Source organism: Podarcis liolepis (genome assembly GCF_965112155.1).
Source record: "Podarcis liolepis genome assembly, chromosome: 6".
In the NCBI taxonomy this organism is placed as follows: domain Eukaryota; kingdom Metazoa; phylum Chordata; class Lepidosauria; order Squamata; family Lacertidae; genus Podarcis; species Podarcis liolepis.
In genome coordinates, this window is record NC_139559.1 from 35,194,398 (window position 1) to 35,214,957 (window position 20,560).

General features: G+C 40.6%; 1 protein-coding gene across 4 annotated transcripts in view; it reads right to left on the reverse strand.

The window, feature by feature from the left end:
- Positions 1-20,560, reverse strand: part of MAGI3 (membrane associated guanylate kinase, WW and PDZ domain containing 3) — a 110,175-nt gene that overhangs the window by 9,836 nt on the left and 79,779 nt on the right. For 2 of the 4 annotated variants that reach the window (XM_083508753.1, XM_083508751.1), the window contains exons 13-18: positions 19,089-19,180; positions 16,793-16,985; positions 14,826-15,014; positions 10,158-10,343; positions 3,571-3,673; positions 1,583-1,685 (exon numbers count right to left, since the gene is read on the reverse strand). In XM_083508753.1, coding sequence (XP_083364879.1) covers positions 1,583-1,685; positions 3,571-3,673; positions 10,158-10,343; positions 14,826-15,014; positions 16,793-16,985; positions 19,089-19,180 — 866 coding nt within the window. Of the gene's footprint in view, positions 1-1,582; positions 1,686-3,570; positions 3,674-10,157; positions 10,344-14,825; positions 15,018-16,792; positions 16,986-19,088; positions 19,181-20,560 lie in introns of all 4 variants that reach the window. The other 2 variants (XM_083508752.1, XM_083508750.1) reach the window with 1 other exon arrangement.

Genomic DNA, 20,560 nt, shown 5'->3' on the forward strand with positions numbered 1-20,560 from the left:
CTCTGGTGCAGATTTAGTAATTCCTCAACTAATTCTACATGTAGACTCTATTTACTTTAAAACTTACAAGGCCAACATAAGTTCTTCCAAAAAAGGATGCAAACGTGCTCTTTCCCATTTCTTTAGCACCAAAGTCTAGGCCAGAAACTCTGCACAACTCTATGCCTCCTCTCCCCCCTTCTGTTACTTTTAGAAGTATGAGGATTTAGTGAGAAAATTATGATGAGTCCCTGGAAATACAACTATTCTAGCTTAACCAGTTAGGGATAAACTGAAGTTGCAGTGACATTTTAAGTTCTTTATCAAAAGTAGCCAAGGCTTCTACCACAGATGTAACCCAGCAAGTAAGCTTTATGTAAAGTAGAGCACTCCATCCTTAAACAGACTACTAGATCTTCCAATAATATCCCAATTTCCCACTTCATATTAATTCTAGTCACCTGAAGATTAAATGATTTAAAAAACCCTGCTAGTTTAAGTCCAGAGTTCAGACTGCCTCATGTTGGCTCAAGCTCTACAAAGCTGAGGAACAAAAAGCTAAGGTTGACAGTTTAACATAAATGATGCTGTGCAATGTCACAAATTGTGCTTTCTTACAACTTACCACCCATGCACCCACACTTTTGCTTGTTTTTTTCAGGCCCAAATCCTGATGTGGAGGATGGAGTGCCTAGGACCAGCAAACATGTCCCATGTTGTCCTAGTCCTGTATTGTCTTATGAAGCACCTGAGCCTTACTGTAATGCTAGAGGAATTCTTCTGCAAGTTGTGGTTTATTTTTAAACACTACATTTTGTTAAATGTGGCCATGCACAGTTGTGGGATGCACAGCTGCAGAGTGGCTGTTCGTATGTGTTTATGGTGCCCAGGGCAGTTTGTCAGGTTTCCAAATGTGCCCCCAAACCTATGAAGACTGGTGAACTCTGGTACCGTCAGTGTATTGCACTGTTACAGGCACTGCACATGGCAGCCACCAGGTGGCTCCTGAATTCAGAACAATACATTCTATGGGGTCTGCTTCCAAATTAGCCCATCTACACCCTCAAAACCACCAGTGGAGTTCCTGCACTTTAAATATTCCAATCAACTATGTGGAATTACGTTCTGCACAAAATGTGGCTGCTGCCTCTTTAATTTCTAAGCTCCAATACGGTACATGAAGCACTTGACATTTATACAGTTAGACGTGATGGTAACATAGAATAACAGAATCGTAGAGTTGGAAGGGACCTCGAGGTTAATCTAGTCCAACCCCTTGCAATGGAGGAATCTCAACTAAAGCATCCATGACAGATGACCATCCAACCTCTGCTTAAGAACCTCCAAGGAAGGAGAGTTCACAATCTACCAAGGGAGTCTGTTCCACTGTTGAACAGTTCTGCCAAAAAGTTCTTGTTAGATTTCCTTGGAGTTCAAAGCAAGGAGTTTCATGAATTTTGTTGCTTTTATAGCATTTGCAGAGTATCCACTGCAGTGACTGTGACACAAAGTCTTACCTATCCCTATATTTGCTATGGGAAGTTTCGGCCTCAAACAACAGATACCAGTTTAACAGAGCTGTTCTCCAGAGAAGAGTTTATACCTGAGATAGCTTGCTCCCTGTGACAGATGAAACACCTTCCGATGACGAGAAGTGCTTGAAACTGTTGCATTGTTCTTTTGCAGTATCAGCTTCCATAGCACTCCTGAAATTAAAGGAAGCAGAGGGATGTTTGTTTATTTATATAAACTGGGGCAACCCAGTCAGATGGGCAGGGTAATAAATAATAATAATAATAATAATAATAATAATAATAATAATAATAATAATCCTGGTCAATAACTAAGGTTCTCTGGGCAGCTTGAAAGAAAAATGAAAACCATTAGATATAAATACATCTCTCAAGACAGATGGATACCAACAACAACAATTGTGGCCTTCAGTGGCAATGTAATCATGTCCTACATGCCACTGCTGAAATCTGAAATAGTTCTAAATGAAAACTGCAGAGCATCCATGGCGTCATCAGCTGGCAGGACAGCGGCTTTGGCAATACTGATTCTCTGCAGTGCTTTGAAGGGGATGGGGAAGAGTTTTTCCATGCTCTGCCTTTGCTTGCAAAATGCTCCCTTTAAGATCAGAGTGAGATGGAGACTTAGAGCAGGAGGGAGAGGGAGTCTTGCAAAGCCTTTTGAGGGTCTCCCCCTCTTCCCTTTTATGTCCCTAATCTTACACCAGCCTTTAATCTCCACTCATGGGTTGATGAATGGAGATTAAATCCTGCTACCTACAGTGAGTGATCCTGTTCCCTGCTGAAAACAGGAACATGCAACCAATGTAGGGAGGTGCTGAAACCAAATGGTTCCTGGAAGTCTCCGAGTGGCCATGTTGGAGGCTTCTTAGTGACAATAGTGTTCTGCTTAACAATCCTAACATACCGTTGTCTTTTTTTATTGCAGCTTTTGCCTGCCTTCTAAATAGAGCCCTGGGGAAGGGAGGAAAGACAACAGAAAAAGCAAAGCCAGAAAGGGGGCAGGGCGGGGGGGGGGAAGAGAAGAGGTTTTCTTTAAAATATAAAGTTGTGGGGAGGGAGACTGACAATGATTTTGAACAAAGGGGAGAGTTTGATTCAGAGAAGCAATGTGGGGGGCAGCCTGCAGAGATTGAAGAATAACTGGAAGAAAAAGTTCCATCCTGGGCAGGAAAAGAACTAGAGGAGGTGTCTTGGGTTATATGGCTGACCCAGGAGACTGTCATGAGTTTCCCTGCTTTCCTAGGCATAATTCACCCAATGAAGAAAAACAAGCATGAAGCAACATACATACCATATTTTTCCATGTATCGGATAAGGTTTTTTGACTCAAAAACCACATCAAAAAACTGGGGTCATCCAATACATGGATAGTGGCAAGGGGGTGGGGAGCGCTGCGCCGCCAGTCAGCTTGTTGGCGGGAGTGCGGCTTCCCCCAGTGCCGCAGCAAGCGGGGAGCGATCTGGGGGGTGTTTCCTGCCCGCAGCTACACGGGGGGGGGGGGGGAGAAGCTGCTCGTTGGTGGGAACGCAACTTCCCCTAATGCTGCTGCATGCAGTGGGCGCTCCGTTGGTCGTTTCCCGCGCGCGGCGGCACTGGGGGAGCGCAATCTATGGAGTGTTTCCTGCCTGCAGCTGTGGGGGGGGGGAGGCTCAACAACTTTAGGCCATCTCCCCTCATTTTCCTAAAATTGAGTCCCCCAAAATAGGGGGGTCTTCTACAAGGGGGCGTCCAATAGATGGAAAAATGTGGTACTTCATATTTTATATAACAGGGCTTGCTTCTCCAGTGCTAATTCATGCCAATTCATTTGGCCCATGATGCTGGGATCTGTGTCTCCTGGAGCAAAAAAGGTTTCCCACCCTTGGTGTAAACATAACCCTCAAGAAACCAAAGGAGAACAAGTCCTCTGCACTGGGACTAGATCAATTCCTGAGTTAAAGCGTCCCAGAAAATTAACTTGTTTTGACCATAGATAGAAAAGACAAAAAGAGTTACCTTCTTGCCTCCCTTTTTTCTAAGGTGCCTAAAAATAAGAAAAAAACAAAAGTATTTGTACCTGTCAGAAGGCAAAGTGCTGGCTGGCACTGTTCCCATCGGCCGATGCTGTAGGGCTGGACTCTGCTTGGCAGAGTTTGTTCCTGATGGGGGACCACGGTGCTCTGATCAAGACAGAAGAGAGAGATTAGAAGTACCCTGCACATTTCAACAGTATTTAAAAAAGGAAAAAATATGTCAAATGTACTATTTTTGTGGCTTCTGGTTCTGCTCTGCCTTAATGGAGGCAATCCCCAGAACAGTGGGAGATTGTTGGCGAAGGAAAAACAAGAATGCTTGAGGGTAATTATCCTTGCAAATTACCCCCAGGGACAGGGAGAACAGGCTTCACTTGCAGTTCATCTTGGTACCTGGCTATCACTCCAGCATGGAATGCAAGGGCCAAGGAGGCACTGAGTATAAAAGCACCTTGCCTGCTGAAAACCCTCCAATGCCGCCATTAAGAAGCAGAGGTTCTCCTGTTAATTAGAGCTTAATTGGACCAAAGTACAGACATGTGCTAGAAGAGATGAGATCACAAACTGTGGAACAAACCAACTGCAAAGACTTTAAGGTTTGAACTTGAGATAAGACTTCATTCGGTCCAAAAGACGGTGCGGGGAGGGAGCCTATGGTTTATTTATTTAAAGTTTTCTCCCCTACATTTATGATTCGGCAACCCTCCTCTGAATGTTAGTCCAAATTATATTTGTACAAGCAAGGATGGAAGAAATTGGATTATAAATATGGAATATAACATCAAACGGAACTGTCTCTGTAAAAAAAGGAAAGAGGGAGGAAAGCTCTATTTTGCAGGTTTATGAAGGAAACTTAGAGCTGACTCTTCCCCATCCTTTATTATTTACAAAGTGAACTGAATAACATGAAGAGGACTTGGAATTCAATTTAATTGGAAGTATAATTGCTCATATATCTTCAGTTGGAAGGAAGGATGAAAGGTGTCTGTGAACTGCCAAGGAACTGATAAGGTTCTTTATTGAGTTATCTGCAGTTTGACAGATAACTTCTTCCCAGGCTGAAAAAATGGTGACAAAATGTTATTTACAGTCATACCTCGAGTTGCGTTTGCTTCACCTTGCGTTTTTTCAGGTTATGAACGCAGAAAACCTGGACGTGTTTACTTCCGGGTTCGCCGCTTTGTGCATGCGCAGGAGCAATCTGTGCACTTCCCTACATGAAAACCCCTGGATGGATCTGCTTGACTATTGGCAGGCTTAAGGACTCTGGAGGGGCTTGTCTGCAAATTTCATCTACTTATGTGAAAAGGAATAAAATAAGTTGCAGCAGTTCTTAAAATTCCACATTATATTAAATGGAGACAAAATAGGTTCAGTTTTAACAGATCTGATTTGGACATGAATAATGAATCAAAATGGAACTGCAGAATAGATCCAAAGCAGATCAGGCTGCCTCCAAATGCTACAGACATAAGACCAAATTTTGAATCTTAGCAGAATTGTCTGAATAAGGCCTTACTGGTGCCTCTACCTCCAACACAGCATACACAGTGATTAGATGAGGGGTGGCAAAATCTTCCAAATGTTGTTGGATTCCAACTCCCATCAGCCCCAGCCAGTATGGCAAATGGCGAGGGATGATGGGCACTGGAATCCAGCAACATCTGGATTCCTTTTCCGTGGATTAGATGCTCACAGTAAGCCCAACCACACTTACAAAAACAAATGCTTTCTGAAACATAAGGTGCCACTCAGAAAGGAACAAAGCATATTCTAACAAAACAATCTTCCTCAGTGAAAAACCTTAAAGAACGGATTTTAGCCCAGTATGAACTGGTAAATCTTGGAAGAAGCAAAAAGGCTTTGATAACTTTTAATCTAATTACACTAGGTGTGCCAAGTTAATGCTTTCCCTCCTTTAATGTGAATTCATTCACATCTGTAATACTTTGTGGTAAGATTAATGGCCTTAACACTATTCCTTAACACAGATTTCTACATTAGGTTCCATTTTCCCAGCCATGCAAGAAAACCCTATAGAGTTCAGCACAGAATTGCTTGGCCTTATTACTATGAAATGCCTTGAATATCCCCGCCCCCATAAAGACAAATGTCAACATTTTCTCCTGTTTTACACTCAAGAGTTTTAATTAATAAGCACAGGTAGGGAAAAGGCCATCTGTCTGTACTCATTCCCCTCTCCACTGCTCATCCTCTTCCGCCTGCATTTCTACTTTCTACATGACTGGGGCTGACAAGCTTCTGTTTTGAGCAAAATGCTAACATAATGCTTTGTGGAGCATGAAGCACAATTTGTTTTTCTTTAAATTAAAGAGACTATGGGAACAAAAAACAGAGAAAGTTACATGTGGGCATTTCTAGATGCTAAAAAGAGTTTAATAGTGGGTTTTTAATTTCTAGTTTAGGATGTTTCAACTAATGGAAACAACAGGGAAAAGCAAAGCCAGTAGTAGTTAGTATGCTATGGTGATGCAGGTTCAAAAGCTGTTTTTCTTTCTTTGATTATAGTCCTACTGATCAGTTAATGGATGGAGGTCTAGATCATCCTTATGAAACAGGACATAAGAAGAGCCTGCTATATCAGGCCAATAGCCCATCTGGTTCAGCACCCTGTTCTCACTGTAGCAGTGCACCCTCCACTCCAGCAGTTTATTCCTACTACTGAACCAATTCCTGATCACAAGGTCCTCTTATTCCATGGCTGCTATGCTTACTTAGGAATCTTTGGTGAACTACCTTGTCAAAAGCGTTTTGAAAACTGAAATACACGATGCCAGGCATCCCCAACCTTCAGCCCTCCAGATGTTTTGGCCTACAACTCCCATGACCCCTAGCTAACCGGACCAGTGGTCAGGGATGATGGGAATTGTAATCCAAAACATCTGGAGGGCCCAAGGTTGGGGATGCCTGCACTATGTTAACCATTTCACTAATGCTTGTTGGCACTCTCAAAAAACTCTAATAGGTTTGTGATATGGGACTTGCCCTTGCAGAAGCCACACTGGCTCTGCTTCAGCAAGCCTTCTTCTATATGCTTGGTTAGTTAATCCTTAACAATACTTTCTGCCAGTTTTCCCACGACAGATGTTAACTTAACCTGCCTATAATTTACAGGATCTCCCTGGATTCATTTTTAAAATTGGTGTTATGTTGGCTAGTTTGCATTTTTCAGGTATGGAGGCTGATCTTAGGGACAAGCTACTTATTTTTGTTGGAAGATCAACCATTTCACAGTTGAGTTCTTTGAGAACTCTCTGGCTGCTGCCCTCTGGATCTGGTGACTTGTCAGTTTTTATTTTGTCCATTAGGCTAAAACTTCATATCTTGTCACAACTATTTGCCTCTGTTCCTCAGATTCCTTTCCTGCAAAGAAAGATGCAAAGAATTCATTCAGCTTCTCTGCAATCTATTTATCCTCCTTTAGCACACATCTGAATCTCTTGACATCCAAAGGTCCAACCACCTCCTTAGACTAGTGTTCAAGAAGTAAAAATCCAGGCGACCAGCAGCTAAACAAAAGCTATTCAGCTTTTTTGGAATTTTTTTGAGCTTTTTTATTTGTGAGATTGCTAGCAGGGCCACCGCCACCTGCCACTGCCAACTGCACTAATCCCCCAACAGGGAAGAGGTAGAGGGCCAGCTCCAAGCACTTGCTGGGCTCTGGTAACCCCAGTCCCAGCTCTTGTCATGAGTCCCTCGCTCTAGCGCTCCCAGCCCTGGCGCTACTCACAGACTTTGGGCTCTAGGTGGCCCAAATGGAGCAGGAAGGGGAAGTAGCAGTGGTGGTGGCTTCCTTAGTGGCTGCTGCCAGCCCAGGCTGGGAAAGAGTCACGCAGGCCTGGTAGTGACGCTGGTAGCATGCGGGCCTCGCACACGTTCACCTCTGGCCAAAGCGAACGCTTCCACTTCTGGGGCACAGTTTAAAAATAAAATAAAATAAAGCTCCCCACAAACCCAGGCATTTCCTATAAAATGCAACCCCCCCCCATGGGGATGTAGGTCCCCCAAAAGAGGACATGTCTGGGCTTTTTGGACATAAGGCAAGCCTACCCTAGACCGTCTGCTATGAATATATTTAAAGAGCCTCTTGCCATTGGTCTTAATGTTTTCAGAAATGCATTCCTCATTTTTAATTTTTTTTAGCTTTGTTTGTTTGTTTGTACTCACCACCCCACAAAAGTTTGAGTTCCTTTTTCTTTTCATTTGGACAAAACTTCTATTTTTTGAAAGAAGCCCAATAGCTTCTTCAATTCTGCTCTTTAACCACACTGGCATGAACACTAGCTCCTTCCTCAGTGATGTAGTTGTAACCACCAAATATTTTGTGATCTGGACACTTGCACGTATTTCAAGTACACCTACCTGAACTCAACTTTATATTAAGCAATTTTCTATAAATCATTAACTTATGTAACCCACAAGAAAGTATCCTCTGAACCATGTAGATGTCCAACTGCCTAGTCTTTATTTTGCAATCAGTTATTTTTTTCTTCTTTATGTATTCTTGGGTCCTCATTTTACCTTCAATTTTATCTGCAAAACTCCAGGGAACAGAAAATTGGGTACATCTCTAAATTTCTGCAGTTGGCTCACTTCTCAAGCATTTAGAGAAAATAGCAGATTGTGGTGGAAAAGATTCAAACCCAAAGACAAAAAAGACTACCATGAGTTGTTTTAAACTGTTTTTAATGTTGTATTTTAAATGGTTGTAACCTGCCCTGGGGGCCTTAGGATGAAGGGCAGGAACAATAACAAGAAGAATCTCAATGTCATCTTCACTGAGTAACCATTCTCTCCCCTTTAATATAAAAAAAATGAAATTGGGAGTGGGGGGAAATGTGAAAGCCTTTCCTTGAAAATAATGGATGTTGTAAGTATAAAAGCCTTGACAAGTAGATAAATTATGTCTTTGATATTCTGTCACAAGTCATAACATGTGAAATCAGTGGAATCAATATTGTGGCAGGTTGGTTTTAGGTGATTATTATTCAGTATTGTAGAAAGCCATCTTTCTGGCAAAATATCAATAGCAAGTTTAATTACATGCACAGGCAGTAGTCTGGAAAAAAGCATACCAGTAAACTGAGCTAGAGAAGAGCTTCTTTTCAAGTGATTAGATTTTACATATTTATACTGAGCTGTTTGTGTAGGGAAAATACTATATGGGGACAATGCTACATCAGCAGATGGGATTTCAGAATAATATTGTTTTGATGTACAGTATTTTGCATCAGCCTGGCTGGTTTGAAGGGAGAAGTTAGATGTGACAGGAGGAGATTGCCACCCAATCCCTGCAAAGTGAGATGGGAAAAAATTAAAAACACAGCCCTATTCTTACCTCATTCTCTACCCCCTCCCCCAAAGTTGGACTCGATGAAGTAGCCTCTGCTAGAGGGATAAAAGTTACTTGGTGGGGACTGACAGCAGATAAGTGGCTCATTTCCCACTCCTACTTACCCATGTAGTACTTTAAAATCTTCCTTGCCCTGATTTTCACTCATTTTGTAAGGACTTGGCTAATGTCTGGGTAAATGAAAATTTTGCCAGATGCAAAGGCAAGTTTCTTTGGTGGGGAAATTTCAAGTGCAAGCAACCACAACCCATCTAATTTCAAAATGGTGGTGGTGGGGTTAGAGGAGGGCCTTCAATGGAGATAGTAAGGTTTGGGAAGACTCATGGGATAGAAAGCTCCAGGCAATCAGTCTCCAAACTGCTAGATGCTTTTTAGGTAATGGTCAAGTCCTTTGCCCGAAAATGGACTGACACCTAATATGACCATTTAAGAACTGTGACATATGCATGCCACAGATGCTACCTGAATCTACATGTAATACTGGTCTGGGTAGGAGCACGAAGTGCAACTCCATCTGAAACAGGTTGATCACTACCTCCCTGGCCTACACCACCTACAAAAAGCACCTCTGTCTTAGTTGGATTGAGTTGCACTTTGATGACCCTGATCCAGTTCATTACTGACTCTGGACTATGATTCAGTATCTCCACTGTCCCATCCCATTCTGAAGAAAAGGAGAAAGGGAGCTAGGTGTCACCGGTCTGCTAATGACATCTCAATGCAAATCCCTAAAAGACTTAATTAAGCAGCTTCATGTAGATGTTGAACAGCACTGGGGACAATAAAGAACCCTGCAGGACATGCCACAGGGACCATCAGAAGTTCTTTCATACCACTTTCTGGAATTGACTGTCCAGATAGGAATGAAACCAGTGGAATACATGACCCTTCAATCCCAAACCCATTCAATTCATTCAGATACAGTGGAACCTTGGGTTGTGGACGTAATCCAAGATGGAGGCACGCCCACAACCCGCAGTGTTGACATCCTGAAACGCCGTGTCTGCGCATGCGTGATTTGGCAATTCTGCACAAGCGTGATTTAGTGCTTCTGCGCATGCGGCAAGAACTGGAAGTAACCCATTCTGGTACTTCCGGGTTTCCCACAGTCCGCAACCTGAAAACACATAACCTGAAGCGTCCGTGACATGAGGTATGACTGTAGGTAATAATGAAAGCAGCTGAAAAGATCCAGATTGTGACCATGTGGCAGCTGAATTTTATTGTATCTAGAAAGTACAACAATAACATTCTTACCTTCTTCAGCAACAACAGTGAGTGTGACAGTGTTCCCTGCATCTTTGATTAACTGCACAATGTTTTCATGTGAGAGGTCTACGATTGACTGGCCATTCACTGCTGATATTCTATCTCCTACTTTCAGTTTTCCACAGTGATCAGCTGGACTCCCTTCAATGACACGCCCAATTTTATGCGGAATCACTGAAGAATGAACAAAAGTCATATCAATGTCTCTATTACACACTGTTATATGGGCACTGTTAGTCATTATTTACACAAACCACTGTATGAGCACACAATGCTTAGTCTACGAACCAGGAATCTAAAAAGTCTGTACCTTCTGGAAGGATTGGGGTTATAGGCAGTGCTGGATTACCCAAAATGCAGATTAAGCACGTGGTTAAGGAACCAGCAAAGTTGGGGCAAAAATGAAAAAGAGAGGGTTAGTTTTGTTGGTGTTGTTTAAATGATATTTGATATTTCAGAAAAAGGCAGTTTGTGATGAACTCATTGGTCTAATGAGTGACGAAGTTCATTCAGCTGTTGTGGATGAAAAAAGTACTGCTGGGTAGTTCAATTTATCTGTCGACTCTACGCCTGGTATTTCACCTATTGATCAGTTATACTAAGATATGTCTTTCACACAGATGGAAAACCTTCCCCATGTTAAAGGTTGCTTTTAGAAAGGGGTTCAAAAGCTTTCTTAGCTGCAACCATGTCGGGCAAAGGAAGGGGAATGCATGTAGGGCTGGTTCAAAAGGGCCCAGTTCCAACTGAACCCAGGGGATATCCATTGAGTCTTTAATAATTCAAGTCAATTGTTTTAATTCCAAGACCTCATAATAATATTTAAGATGCAACATCTCTGGGCCGCCCCACTCATGGGGGTCTATACAGTGCTATGTTTCCCCCTAGATATAAAACTTGAATAAGGCTTGAATAAGGCTGCCACATTGAATGAAGTAAGGTTCTCTTTTCTTATTCACTTGTTGGTCAGCTACACAAAGGGGAGCAAGATTCCCACTGCCGTGTGGTGGAAATAGGGAAACTGCCCATTGAATTTGAAATCTCCTGTCTGGCAACTTTATCTTACTAGATCTTCCCTTTAACCGCTTAACTATTATTTACTATTCTCCAGGTTTTTTTTGGGGGGTGATCTTATTAGCTCTCCAATTATTTTGTAATATATCATCAAGTGATTCTGAGGTGCCCTCCTGCTCAGCTTATGGGTCTGTGGGGGGAAATTATTAAATCTACATGCATCTGTTTATTCTGCCATTATTTTACTTTTCTGAAACCCTGAAGGTCTAAAGCAGAAAGAGACTGAATTCTGCCTAGATCCTTGCAGCTGCTCATATTCCCTCTGTGATTAGCTGCTCACACAACACTGCACATATAGGCAGTTTTTGTTATGATTCCATTCCCAAGATCCCAAGTATCCATCAATTTTTTATGCCTGCTGCTTTTTCCCCACACATGTTGTTAGCACCCTGGGTGACATCTTACATACCAAGTAAACTAGAATCACTCCAAACCTTGCGTGGTACCTGGAAGTCTGAACTGCTTTGTATAGAACTGGTGCTTTATTCTAAACTATGCATCACATGAAGGAAACAGATGGGACAGAGGTGTGCTGAGCTGTACTTAGCAAAATTACCAAATGGCATTTCAAACTATGACAGTAAATCTCATGCAGTTTCAGAAAGCCACCAGCAATTTGAGATTATCTTATTCAGGCTTGTAATTAATGAAATGGCTGTCACAAAGAAGATGACAGATATGGCTTCTAGTTTTTAACTCTATTTGATGTCTACCATGTTGTTGTTTTTAAAATTTCTTCTCAGTTTTAATCTAATTAATGTCATATTGTGGCTATAAATGAAAGAATAATGTGTCAATATAAACATACTACACACTGCAAAATCGCTACTACTGTTAAGACTTTTAACTGAAGGTAACACAGAGTGGGCTAACTTTCAGTTGTAAAAAAGTATCAAAGTGCAAATTGTAATGAAACAAACAATACTTTTAAAGTATTCCACAAACCCTAGGGCTGCTATTATTGTCTTTATGATGTTGGGAAAAAATGTTCATTATCTTCCAGAACTTTCTACCAAAGCTCCCCATTTTCTGTGCCAAACGATACTACTTCCATTGGGTCTGGGTCTGGGTTTTGGTTTTGGTTTTTTTTACAGGGAGGAACAAGAATGTTTAGCATTATGCAGCATCAGGATTACACAGAAAAAATGGCTTAGTTACCAAAAACAATTTCCTTTCTGATGTGGTCTAAGTACTGATTAGGCAGCATGAAAATAGTATTTCATATTTCTAACACAGGGCACATAATCAACTCAACAGCATCAGAGGGTGACAGCTCCAGTTCTAATAGTTTCCATAGCAACTGCCTTTTAAAAAAGAGGATGACTCTCCAAGTACTGACCTAGTACCATTGCAATAGCTATTTTTTACTCTGCTCCTTGCTACTTCATGAAGTGTACTGTGAGAAAACAGTTTACATATAAATCATTCTTAAAAGCATAGTCTCAGACAAAACAATCTGAAAATAACCATTATATTCTTGCCTTTTTTCTGTGCAACTAAGTGGGGAAAGAGTCAACTATGAAAATAATGCTAAGTGTCTCTTTCCCTCTCTCCCTCTCACATTTTAAAAAATCACTCCATTAACAGCAACCAAAAGAACAGCTATTGAGAAAATAACAGAGTAGGATTAATGGTCAATGTACCCAAAAGGAATCCAGAAATGAACATTTTTAACAAAAAATAAATTGGATGAGTTTAAACAAATCTGCAATTTCATTATCTGTATTTTGTTTTAATTTTATGAACAAATATTACTAAAACAATATTCTGGGAAATATATCGATTTTTTTGTCGTAGTTATTCATATGAAGTAGGGAAAATCTGAAGGTGTTCAGGAGAATATAGCTGAGAATTTGTTTTTAAATATATTCTTAATGAACATGAAATGAACATTTTATTGTTTTGGTACTAGAAAAATAAGGTTTCTAAATGTATTTTTGGTTGACATTTGACCAGAAAATGCTAGGCTTACCTACTCTTTTGCCTTTAACAGAAGCTTAATATTAATAAAACAGGTGAAACTCTTCACATTCACTATACATCAGATCTGATCTGATCAAGTCTAAACATATCCAACATGTTAAGATATCTACAGTCAGTTTTACTGACAAGAGTATCTTTGTTCAAGTGTCAAGTAAGGATACAAACCCACTATTGCACACATGGACTCCAGCTTGATTGGTTTTCCTGAGTTATGTCATATTTGTTGTTAAATGCAACACACTATGCTTTCCCCCCAAAAAAGAAACATTGCAAAAATCTTCCATCTATATTATATATGCCACAAATCTATGTCTGAGGCACAACTAGCTTTCTGAGACTGCATTTAATTTACATAGGGTTTTAAGATGGATAACTATAAAAACAACCAGCAGGCTAAAACAATACTAAGAACAGTAAACTGATTAAACATTTCCAAGTTAAAATGCCATGGGCCTAAGCAATTAAAATGTTTTCACCTGATAAAGAATATTCATCGGGATTGGTTTTAGGAGGACTGCCACCAGAGAAGGCATTCCAAAATCAGGTGCCACAACAGAAAAGGCCAGATCATTGGTCACCACATGGATTAACTCAGTAAACTGAGATGCATGAAAAAGAGCCTTACCAAATTACCATAAAGAAGGGGAAACTCCTTGGGATACCTCAGTCCCATGCAACAGGGGCCCTACTAAGCACCCCAAATTAAGCCCAGAAAGACACAGGAAACTAGTACAGCTTTTTCTTAAAACTAGGAAGATATGCTCTGAATAACCAGGGTCAGACAACAAGGCCAGCTGCTTGTTTTTGTACAAAATCAAGTTTCGGAGGTACCTTCAAGGGGTAGCCCCTAACGCAACATGAAATAGTCAGTTATGGATATTACCACAACATAGATGACAACAGCTATAACCATTATTTCTTTCCAGTTGACAGCACTGGTTGTACAATCACAACAAATGTATTACTTCAGAGGAAAGAACTTTTAGGCTGTGTATGCTACAGAACAGGGGTTGCCAACATGTTTTGACTCATGGGCCCTTTTACAAACTTGAGAAACTGCTGAGGGCTTCCTACCCATCCACCCATTGTTTTTAGGTAAGGAATGACTGTAAGGAAGGAGTGGGAAACCCTCTTCAGCCTGAGAGCCATATTCCCTTTAGGACAACCTTCTGGCAGCTGCATGTCAGTGGTGGGTGGCGTCAGAAGCAAAAGTGAGCAGAGCAATGACTGCAAATTACACCTTTGTATACCACTTTGACTGCTTCCCCATCCTCCATTCACACCTTATCATGGTCCAGGGACACATTACGGGCAAAGGAAAAACAGGCCAGGAAGGTGCAATGCAGGGCTGGTGAGGGGCTTGGTCTAGAAAGAGGGGTTGAGTCTGGGGAGGAGATGTGGCATAGGAAGAGTCTCAAGGGCCATATAAAAAGGCCTGGAGGGTTGGGCTCAGCCTCTAGGCCAGAAGTTCCCCACTCTTGAGGTAAAGCCTTAAATTATTTGGGGAGTAAATGTTAAATAGTTCAGACAATGGAAGGATGCAACTCCAGCCCAACTCCCTTGATAAGCAAGGCAGACAACCAAATTTTTAGTACTTACCACCAGGTGGTGGCTTGTTTTTCGAGGTAAGAATCACAAAGCCAAATCCTTCATTCTCCTTCCGTTGCAGCACAACATCATAGGCTTCTGGGAATTGCTTGGTGTGTAGCTCTACTCGGTTTAGCCTAGGAGAGCCGTTCTGCGAGGAAATGGGAACTTGGGGTGATGATTCTTCTTCTAGTTGTTTATCTACTATTGAACACCACAGAAATAGGCAGAGGAAGGAATCAGGAATGATGCTCAGTATGTAGCTAGATGTATTAACAACATTTACATGCAACCAATACATTGAAAAGCTAAAAGCAAAAACTGGATTCAAAAGTGCACCCCAACACATTAATATTTCAGATCATTAAACAATTAAAGAACATATGCTATGTTACAACTAACAATATAAACATTAATTATGTGTTTAGAAGTGTTTCTCCATGTTTAAATCAGCAGCAAACTGTGCTTGTAAAAATACTATAGTAGGCATTGCCCCAGTTTTTAGCACAGAGAATGCCAAGAGGTTATTTTAAACAATTTTTTATTCATTTGGAAAATCATAATCAGGGCTGATATTGCATAAAGTGCTCTCCAGAAATGTAATCTTTATAAGAGCAATGATCTCATGTGCCCCTGAGTCCTGGAAACAAGGGAACTGCCAGCAAATTATTGTGCCTTTTGAATGGGTCCCATTCATGAGCAACTTAAGATTTCTTTTTCTTTAAGTAATCTCACTGAAACAATAAGCACTAGTACTGTAAGGTACATGCAGCTCTGTCAAAATCTAGGCTGGTCATACAGGCTGAGGTTCAAAGACAAAAAGTGCTTTTCTTTGGTCAATCCATTCATACTTTTCAGATGGCCTCCCCACATTCTCAGTCAAACTGATCTTCTCATTCTGTAAGAGAGGCTGAGAGCAGCTACCAGGTACAATATAAACCTATTTGTTACTTAACACATCCACATTCTAAACAGGAGACAGAAAAGCTGCCTATTATCTTTCTTTTCCTTTTCTTATTGCTGATTGTCTCCATAACAGGAATCAAAACATATCATAATATTAATACATTAACAGCTTCCAGGTATTTGGAGTTGGAGGGCAGGAACCAGCAAGATGCTGCTGAAAACCCAACTTTTGCATAATGGAGTGGCCCATGTCGATGGACAATATGAGCTGATCCCGCTAACCATACCACTCCCAACCTCCAATGACTTCTAGTTGTGAATTCAGTGGGAGATCAGCCTTCTGTTTCTGTTCTAAGCCATGACCCTCATCTAGAGCCATAATACCAGTTGCAACAACATAACAGTAACTGCCACCATCACCACCAGTAAGAAAAAAATACCGTTGCCATAAGGAAGGCAACAGTCCACATGGCAAATTGCTGGCATTCCTAGCCACCTCCATCAACTGGATTTCTTTTTTTTTAAAAAAAAAAGATTTGAATGCATATACATTGCATATAGCAATATTCAGAAGTACTTTTAATGTACCAGATACGAGAATGGCTGGGTAGGCAAAGAAATAAGTGAGCTTCTCATGGGAGGTCTTTTTAAAAAACAGGCTGGAAGCTGACTAGAGGAATGCAATTCCCACTCAGGCTAGTTCAGCAAGCCCTACTATCAGTCTCTTAAATGATGTGAAGCTTCCCAAAAGCGAATCAATATTAAATATATCATATTTCTATACTGAAAGCTAATGTGGGACTACTTTAAAAAACCCTGAGTATGAATTTCTTTAAAACCTCAATTGTGGTATTAATTCTGCAGCATTAAGAATCTATTAGTATCTTACATCGATACATGGTCGTTTTCACTTCATCACTTTGATTTCTTTCTCATAAATTACATAAAATTGATCATAAGAAGAGTGGATCATCCCTGTAAGAGACATGGAAACACACTTTGGCACTAAATCACTGCCAGGACAGGAGGCAATACCAAGTGCAACAGACAGGCTTGACAGATGTGGCACATACCACCAAAGAAGATCTTTCTGCGGACAGTCAGCAGCACCTGGCCATTTCGTGCAGCACTAGTCATTAAATCCAGAACCTGCTTGTGTGATTTCCCTTTGACCAGGATACCATCAATGCATACCAGCTCGTCAGCAGCACGGAGTCTACCATCTTTTTCTGCTGCACCCAGTGGGATGATGGCTCCAATGTAGATCTAACAGCAAAGCAGAAGAGTTATGCAGGATAAGGAATGCACATACATCACAATATTTAATTGTTCTGGGTTCACCCCAAAATCCCATGTTCCCACAACACTTAAGAGTGAATGCGTGTGTAATCAGTTTTAACAAAAACGAAAGTACCAGGAAAAGTAACATCTGCATCTCGCATTGCAAAACTATGTCCTCTATGGCTGCTTTGAAGTACAGAAGCATCAGCTGGTGCAAAATGCAACAACCTACTTTCTGTCTGGGATGTGTCACTCTAAGCACATTACACTAGTGCATTAGAGTCTTAGATAATGTAAGAATGAACTATCAAGACCTCAGCCTAGAATACCCATTCAATTTTACAATCTATGTACCATCAAGACTTCAAGAACACGTAGAGATGTTCACAGTTGCTGCATCTCCATTATGGAATACCCTTTCCCTGAAAAGACTGAGTCTTGAAGCTTTCAGAAACTGTTAACGTGCTTTAAGCTAAGTTAGCTTAGATAGTGGCTATGGATAGGGAAAGACATGGTGGTCCAGTCAATACAATTGGGAGTACTACGTTTTTAACTCAGTTATCTACGCTTAATCCCATGGGATGTGGCAGAGGATGTCAAACTAAAAACAAACTTGATCAATGGGAGTTTTGATTCACAGCTCTGCTTACTTGCCTTTATCACCACTTACAAGCCTAGAAATGACAGGATGAAACATTGTAGTCACCCTCTCCGATGCAGAAGGGTCTTTTTATACTGAAGAAGGATCATGTGGGGTGTTCTGTGGGTGCATTATGGATTTTCTAGCTTCCCTTTCCCACTGCAGCCCCTTACACCCAATGCAAAACTGTTCCTGAGCATCAGACCTTCCAGACCAGTGTCTAATGCAACATGGAGGACATGCATTCAGAAAACAAACAACCCCAACTCCTCCCACACAAACGCACTGAAGTTATTTCTGCTCACGTACTGGGCTCTATGGATCCCGGCCCTAATGTAGGAAGCAGCCCAACAATAAGCACGTTTGGGTGTTCCCATGCAGAGCAAGAGCAGGGGTGTCCAACTAGAGGAAACAAGGAATGCTTCAGAATTTGTCAAATAAAAAGGGCCAAGACTGGTAAAGTTTAGCTAAAGCATACAGATGATGTCCTTCCACTCAGCATTTCCCTGCTCCAGCTCCACTGGTTGCCACTTGTAAGGAAAGGGGCAGTGTGAAACATAATGACTTCACTACAAGTATATGCATAAATTCAACTTTACTGGGAGATGTGGATTGCCAACAAACAGGCCTTTAATTGAATCATGCAATTTGGCCCTTCAAGACTTCACACTCCATCTGAAATTTAAACCCATCACATTTTCAGTGTAGCTGTTAGTTGTATTAGTACTGCAATTTAATCATGACACAGCTTTTGTAATGATAATTTTTTTATATATTTTCAAAGAAAATTGGCTTTTGCAAATAAATAAACAACATGCTAATCGTTAAATATATTATGTACTTATTGGCAGTTGTCTGCCTGGATAAATGATTTTCGCCTTATTCAAATTTGACCTTAGCATGTCTGTTCATATTGTCTCTCATCTATTGCTAAAGTTGATAAATATCACCTCAGTGAGGATTGCATTGTTTTCTCAATTTCACTGCTCAGTTTTACTTGAAAAGCTATCTTCTGCTTTGTGATTGGTAAATGATAAAACTCCTTCCAGAAGTCTTTTACACACAGTGGTACAGATACCCTTCTTCTGACTGCTTCGATAAAAAATGTGTCCAAGACTTTAGGGCCTGGAAATTTAATGGCTTTCATATGGAGAAAGCCAATAGTTCTCACCCCAAATCATCTTCAGAGGTTTAATGAGTGCCCTATCAATGAATCAAGCCATAGGTAAAAGTATTTCTTTTAAAATTTTAGCCACTGATTATCAGAACTTCTGTAAAAATTCTGTTCAAGCACAGTTGCACTAACATGAAAAAGAGCAAAATATTCTATCAGTGGCATAAACAAATTGCAACTGAGGTACTGATAAATTAGTTACTTTATAACTGTGGATTAGCGAAGACAATATTAAGGACAAATAGGATTTACAATAGCTAATGTCTTTACTCACTGACTGATCTGGACCATCTCCTCCAAGAACACGGAAGCCAAAGCCAGACTCTTGCTTTCGAAGAAAAACATCCAAATCTTTTGTATTTGGAGCTAGTTAAGATAAGATGGGGAGAGTTATGTTTGCATTGGGCCATGCTTGCATATTGCAAAAAAGCATAAGCAAAAATGAAAAAAGAAATGCTAATTTCTGAAAGTATTTAAAATGTTAAGACACCTGCAGTATTAAATCATGAATTAGACTAACACCCCAGCTGCTGAATATACATACAAAAATATACATACTGAAAAACACTCCAGCCCCAACTAATCCACTCAGTGAACTAAACTGCCATGGGTTAAAATGGCAGATTGGGTTAAAATGGCTGCAAACTATTTACAAATACTCTGTTAAAGCCTCAGAAAAATCAAAAGAAAAGTTCAGAATAATGTGAGTTACAAGGAGATTTGGGTAACTTTAGTTTTAGGCCCTATTTAGATGTTATTACACCCTTCAGACTGTTACCTGGGAGTGGGCCTTGGACTCATCTGCTTCCTCCCCCTGCTCCTCTCATCATGGAGACAAGTGAATGGCCAAACAACTTTCTGGGTTCATTCGCTTCTCCCATGGTAAGATGGACAGGGGAGGGAGTGTACAATCCTGACTCTTGCTCCCAATACTTCCCTTAGTAAAATCTGGGAAGAGAACAAGACCTCAGAGAGTGTAACTATGGTAGGCTCTGGTGAAGATGATATTTGAAACAAAAAAAGATAGGTATTAGCTTTTAGACGAATACTTTATCCTTTTCACAAAGTTAGTAAATGGCACTTAGGCATTCCAAAAGGTCAAAACTGGTGCTGGTAATTGAAACAAATTTTAGCAGTTATAAGAATCTACCTAAGAACCAGCTTAAAACCAAACTCTTGGGGCACACTTTACCAACTCTGTCAAAACTTTCCCACTTAGCCAAATTATGTAGATCAAAAACAAATTTTAAGTCAGACAAGTGAAGCGGGTTCAGGTTCAGATTTAACCTTTTAACAAATTTTACCGTAAGCAAATTTCTTCAGCTGGTAGGGAACAGTGTTTTGCAGCACGTTACAGACTAAAAAAAGTATTATGGCACAAGCTTTTGTGGACTAGAGAAGTGAACGGTAATCCACAAAAGTTTATGACATAATACATTAGTTAGTCTGCATTGTTTTTGCTGCAGCAAGCCAACATGGCTAACCTCTGAAAATTCTAGTCATAAGCTATTGAAAAGCCAGTGATCTGGCTGCCTCTGACAAAGACTGCTTCCAGGTGACTGGGCAGATTTTTTTTTAAAAAGTTCTCTGTCTTTAAATCACAAATAACTTACCTAGGTAAGTGTGGGCAAGATATGCTAGTAAACAACCGAAAGACTAGGCTTCAGATAGGACTATCTTCAAGGAAAACTTATCAAGGTTATTCACAAGCTTTCCGGAATTTACTGTCATTAAAATTATGTAATT